The sequence below is a fragment of the Littorina saxatilis genome, linkage group LG9, assembly GCF_037325665.1.
Source record: "Littorina saxatilis isolate snail1 linkage group LG9, US_GU_Lsax_2.0, whole genome shotgun sequence".
Classification (NCBI taxonomy): Eukaryota; Metazoa; Mollusca; class Gastropoda; order Littorinimorpha; family Littorinidae; genus Littorina; species Littorina saxatilis.
The window spans coordinates 28,795,031-28,801,264 of record NC_090253.1 but is presented as its reverse complement, the minus strand read 5'-3'; the positions used below and the strand labels follow the sequence as shown (position 1 = coordinate 28,801,264).

At 42.7% G+C, this 6,234-nt stretch overlaps 1 protein-coding gene across 1 annotated transcript; it reads right to left on the bottom strand.

Annotated features, from left to right (window-relative positions):
• Positions 1 to 1,387: 1,387 nt before the first annotated feature.
• Positions 1,388 to 2,101, bottom strand: LOC138977173 (uncharacterized). Its single transcript, XM_070350081.1, has one exon. It carries the CDS (start codon positions 2,099 to 2,101, stop codon positions 1,388 to 1,390), a length of 714 nt encoding a protein of 237 aa, XP_070206182.1.
• Between the last annotated feature and the right edge of the window lie 4,133 nt (positions 2,102 to 6,234).

Sequence of the window (6,234 nt, the reverse complement as noted above, 5' to 3'; positions counted from 1 at the left end):
TAGTTGCGCTAAGAAGGATAGCACGCTTTTCTGTACCTCTCTTTGTTTTAACTTTCTGAGCGTGTTTTTAATCCAAACATATCATATCTATATGTTTTTGGAATCAGGAACCGACAAGGAATAAGATGAAAGTGTTTTTAAATTGATTTGGACAATTTAATTTTGATAATAATTTTTATATATTTAATTTTCAGAGCTTGTTTTTAATCCGAATATAACATATTTATATGTTTTTGGAATCAGCAAATGATGGAGAATAAGATAAACGTAAATTTGGATCGTTTTATAAAAGAAATATTTTTTTTACAATTTTCAGATTTTTAATGACCAAAGTCATTAATTAATTTTTAAGCCACCAAGCTGAAATGCAATACCGAAGTCCGGGCTTTGTCGAAGATTACTTGACCAAAATTTCAACCAATTTGGTTGAAAAATGAGGGCGTGACAGTGCCGCCTCAACTTTCACGAAAAGCCGGATATGACGTCATCAAAGACATTTATCCAAAAAATGAAAAAAACGTTCGGGGATTTCATACCCAGGAACTCTCATGTCAAATTTCATAAAGATCGGTCCAGTAGTTTAGTCTGAATCGCTCTACACACACACACAGACACACACACACACGCACGCACATACACCACGACCCTCGTTTCGATTCCCCCTCGATGTTAAAATATTTAGTCAAAACTTGACTAAATATAAAAAGACCGAGAAGAGCCGATCGAGTCAATCCGAGACTAACTGAGAGGACCACGGCTGTTCCAGGCAAGCGAAGGCCAGCGGTAAAAATAGCCAGCGGGACGATATCACTTTGTCCGCACGTCGCTGGGCATATGAGCTCAGTTCAACGTTGCCAGAGACCAAAGAAGCGCTTTACTCAGGTCGCAGCGCGCGGCGGCTCACTGGAGGAATGTTTGAAAACTATCTGTGCTCGACTGCGAGCAGACCACAGGCACATTACACCCAATAAAGTTTGGACTTGTACTGGCAGAGAGCGAATGCAAATTCTTGTAGGCATGCACAGACGCAACATAGCATAAGTACAGACAATAACACCCACAACACTTCAACAGCATATGAAAGGAATACAAAGAAATCCGCAAATCGCGCACAATACACCAGTTCTTCTTCTTCTTCCATTTAACGCCCAGGGTCAACGTTCTGACTATTAGTGGCGCTTTGGAGGATTGCGGAAGAAAAATAAAATTTGCAGGGAGAGGGGCGTGGGGGGGGGGGGGGGGGGCCAGGACCACACAACATTTTCAAGTCTCGGGCTAGGCCAAGCCGGCGGCCGGAGCGGTTGCAGGGGTTAAACCCCTGCCGGTGCTGCCCTAGCCTTCATCGACCCTACTTACTGGTGGCCTAGGGCAGGGTACAGGGTTTTGTTTACAGGTGCTGGCAGTGGTGGGATGCGCTGGAGGTGAAGGCGGCTGCTGTCGCCGCGCTGACAACCTCCTCTGGTAGCTCATTCCACTCCCTGATGGTTCTGGGGAGGAAGCTGTTCAGTCTCGTATCGGTCTTGCTTGGGATCCTGTTGAAGGCTCTGGTGTTTGTTCTTGAGCTTCTTCTTGATCTGCTGGGAAGGTGTTGGAGCTCGTCGCAGTTGACCTTGACGAGATTATTGGTAATCTTGTACAGCATACACAGTCTGGACGTCCGTCTGCGTTGCTCAAGAGAGGGCCACTGGAGGGTCTGCAGCATCTCTCCGACACTTGAGGTGTTGCGATGTCGGTGGAGAACGTAGCGTGCTGCCCTGCGCTGTACGGCTTCGATCTTGGCGATGTTCTTCTGCGAGGAGGGGTCCCAGGCTGTGCATGCGTACTCCAGCAAAGGTCGCACTAGGGACTTGTAGGCCAGTTCTTTGGTGTGGACTGCTCCTATCTTGAGGTTCCTGCGAAGGAATCCAAGGGTCTGGTTGGCCTTCTTCACGATGGTGTCGATGTGAATATCCCACTTCAGATCTGCTTGCACTGTCACTCCAAGGTATTTCGCGGAGGTGACATTCTCGAGGGCGTGTCCGTGCAGCGTATACTGGTGTGCGGAGGTCTTCTTCTTCTTACTGACTGTGAGGACACTGCATTTGTCGGGGTGGAAGGTCATGTCCCATTGTGACTCCCACTCTTCTAGTCGTTATAGGTCGGACTGAAGGGCAGCATGATCGCTGGCGGCAGCGATGAGCCTGTAGACGATGGTGTCGTCGGCGAAGAGTCGAGTCGTGGAGGACACCCGCGCAGCCAAGTCATTAATGTAGATCAGAAATAGACAAGGTCCGAGGACTGATCCTTGTGGTACGCCTGACTTGACCGGGATGTTGGTTGACCTTGACCCTTCCACGACGACTGCTTGGCTCCGTCCGTGTAGGAAACTGGAAATCCAGGAGTTGGTGGAGTTTCTGATGCCGTAGTGATGGAGCTTATGGACTAGCAGGGAATGGTTCACCTTGTCGAATGCCTTGGCAAAGTCCATCACCACGACATCTGTCTGGCCGTTCCTATCCAGGTTGGCTGCCAGCTCGTTGATAAGCTCTAACAGCTGGGTCTCGCATGAGCGTTGTTTCCTGAAGCCATGCTGTTGAGGGGTGAGGATCAGCTGTTGCTCCAAGAAGTCCATGATGTGACTAACGAGTATGTGCTCCATGACTTTGCCAGATACACAGGTCAGGGATACAGGTCTATAATTCGCAGGGTTGTAGTGTTCTCCCTTCTTAAAGATGTTAGAAAAACAAGGAGTACCAAAGCGGCGTGCAGAAACTAAACTGACTCGGAGAGAAGAAACATTTATCACACGATGTGGATAGCAAACATTAAAATAAAACAGATAAGTCAAGCAAAAAATAAACACAAATATCGAAAACACAATAAACAAAGGTGAAGCAAACAAAAATAGATGACGCTTGCCGACAGTCAGTGTGTGTGTGCGTGGTTTGTGCGTCAGCGGGTACGTGTGTGTGTCAGTGTGTGTGTGTGTGTGTGCGTGCGCGTGCATGCGTGCGTAGGCTACGTTCTTGCGTGCGTGCGTTCGAATGAGAAAGAAGAGAGATAGAGGATTGAAGAATGAGGTCACGCTATCTGTCACATGAATACATATACACACACTGAAGGCTACCTCGGACACGAACACTTGCCAACAACTGTGGTTGGACATGCTTATGAAATGGAATATTTTTTCGACATGATTTCTGGACATACGAATCCCGCTGTGTTGCCTACTGATGTTGCGAATGATGAAGGTTTTGAGTTGACTGACATTGAGGAGGGATTGCATCAGGCGTTTATCGTCTCAAATTATATCCTTGCTACTTTTCAGGAGTCAACTATTGCCATTCATGGTAACTTGGACAGTCAATGTTTTTATTTGTTTGATTCCCATCAAAGAAACAGAAATGGTAACCATTCTTCAAATGGCGCTGCAGTTTTGATGTCATTTAATTCCTTTGCAGAATTGATTGATTTTCTCAAAAGCCATTATCAATGTGTTTATCAATTAACACCTGTTCCTTTCTGTCCAACTGCAATGCAAACTCAATGTGGAGGAAACAAGGATTCATTACAAACAAGTCATCCCTGTACATCAACAGATTTATGTACCTCAATCAATACTGCTAGTATGAGTGACAGGAATCTAAAAGAAAAAACAACCAAACGCAAATGTACTACTACTTCTACGACTCGTTTGAATGTAAAACAGAAATGTAACACTATCTGTGACAATGACGGTTCTACGACTCGTTTGAATGTAAAACAGAAATGTAACACTATCTGTGACAATGACGGTATAGATTTGAACCCACAACTACGAAAATTTGTGTCAGACTTTTTTGAACAGGAAAATATGCCTCTGTTCAACAGTAACCAAAACATGGAAGATGTTTCTGAAACTTTACAGAAATGTAACACTATCTGAATCTGTGACAATGTTGCTTTTGAATTGAACCCACATGAGCTTAAATCTGTGTCTGACTGTTTTGTTGAATAGGAGAGAATGTTCCTGTTCAACAGTAGCCAAAACACTGAATCTGACGTTTTTGAATCTTTTCTGTCATCTAACCCAATTGCTCATGACTTCATCGATCTTGAACATGCCTACTTTTCAAAGAAAGACAGACGAAAGCGAAATCTGCATGTTAGCCATGTTGGTCAATGCACTTTTGTAAAATTGTCACAGCTGTTATGCACTTTTGTGAAATGGTCAGTGCTGTTGTGCACTTATGCAAAACTTGGTGCTGTGCTGTTAACATTTGAACAAAATGCATTTTGTTCAAATTTTTAGTGCAACTTGCCACTATGTAATCGCTGTATGCGCTTTGTGGTAATAATGCACTATTGTGAAAAGTTTGCGCTAAATGTTGGCACTATGCATCATTGTTGGAGCACCCTCCTGTAGATGCACCATGCTGAAAAATGTACTTATGTGAAATGTTTCGTGTAAATTATTGTCACAATAATGTTTTGTGCGCCCCCATGTATGTGTTCTGTGCTAATAAGGCACGGTTGTGAAATGTCCGTACAAATTTTGTGGTACTATGTAATTGTTAGTGCATCCTCCTGCGGATGCTTCGTGCTAAAAATGCACTTCCATTAAAATATTGTACGCTCATGTCAACTGGTACTATATTTTCAATTGTTTCTCTGTCAATTTCAGATGTTTGTTTCCAATTACTTCAGTATCTCCCTGTTGCAATTCCAGGTGATTCATTATTCATGTGCCAATTTGAGGTGTTTAATTCTGATTCCTGTATTTACAGTGTAAAATTAAAACTATTGTTTTCAAACATTCCTATGACACCTGGTAATGGTTCTGGGTTTTTTTTAAATTTGTATTTTTGTAAATATTTGAAATGGATGTGAGACTGACTTACTACTTTTAGCACTCTTTTTCACCACATTCCCACGTACAGATATTGCAATATCAACTCTTCCTTTGTACCTGTTTCAAACAAGCTCTATTTTTTAATTAAAAAGTTTTTTTTTCTTGTGGCTGTTTGATCAATTCATAGCAAGCATTGACTGAAATAAACAATTTATATATCCAGCACAACATGCAATTCATTAACTTTTGACCCTAACCTTTAACACTTCCCAAAATAAATCTTTGGTGGACATTGCATCGACGCTGTTCATTTTGAATGAACATTTTTCTTGTCTCTTTTGAAATGGGCGGTTGACTTGTCAGAGGCTCGCCGTAGACGGCGGGTGTGTGTCAGTGTGTGTGTGTGACGCCGCCGGTGTGTGTGTGTGTGTGTGTGCCGGTGTTTGTGTGTCACGGTGTGTGTGTGTGTCAGTATGTGTGTGTGTGTGTGTGTGTGTGTGTGTGTGTGTGTGTGTGTGTGTGTGTGTGTGCGTGCGAGTGTGTGTGTGTTGGTGTGCGTGTGTGTGTGTGTGTGTGTGTGCGTGTGTGTGTGTGTGTGTGACTGAGTGTGTGTGCAAAATGCAATTGTCTAAGGGGTGCTCATTGTACAAGAGCGCCTGTGACTGTGATATTTATTCATAATTTTATATTTAAATGTCATTGAGCAATGCGATTGATGTATTTTGATTGATGTATAGATCTATGTATAATTTTGGTAATAAAGTAGATGTGTACTGCCGGGCAGTACATACCCCAAGCGAAGTCGTCCATATGTGTGTACATGATTCTCTCTCTCTCTCTCTCTCTCTCTCTCTCTCTGTCTTAAAATGTGTCATCGATGACGTGTTTTCATACTTGCTAATGCGGCAGGCTAATCATGACGTCAAATTGAAACTTCTTGAAGTCTCTCAGAAAGGGACATGAAAACCATGTGGGGGTTACTGGTTTGGGCTGAAAAAAAACCCAACTCCACCTAAAATTCAAGCGCCTATGGGGCTGAATTATGCAGCATAAATTGTGAAATATCAGGATATCTCACACTTTCAATTCTGCCATCATGTCAAATCTGACAACAAACCTACCCACAAAATGTCATAAATATCGGTGTAGAATTGAGACTTAACGGTTTTTAACTGCCAAAAATAAGTTTTTTTGACTGGAATAGTTTGTCTTGAAATTCAGTTTGGGACAACGGACCCACCCACTAAATTTCATAAAGATAGGTGAAAATTTAAATGTAACGGTTTTTAACTGCCAAAATTATGTTTTTCTTCTGGAAAAGTATGGAGTGAAAATCAGTTGGGGACAACGAACCTACCCACAAAATTTCATAAATATCGATGAAGAATTGAGATTTAACGGTTTTTAACTGCCAAAAATAAGGT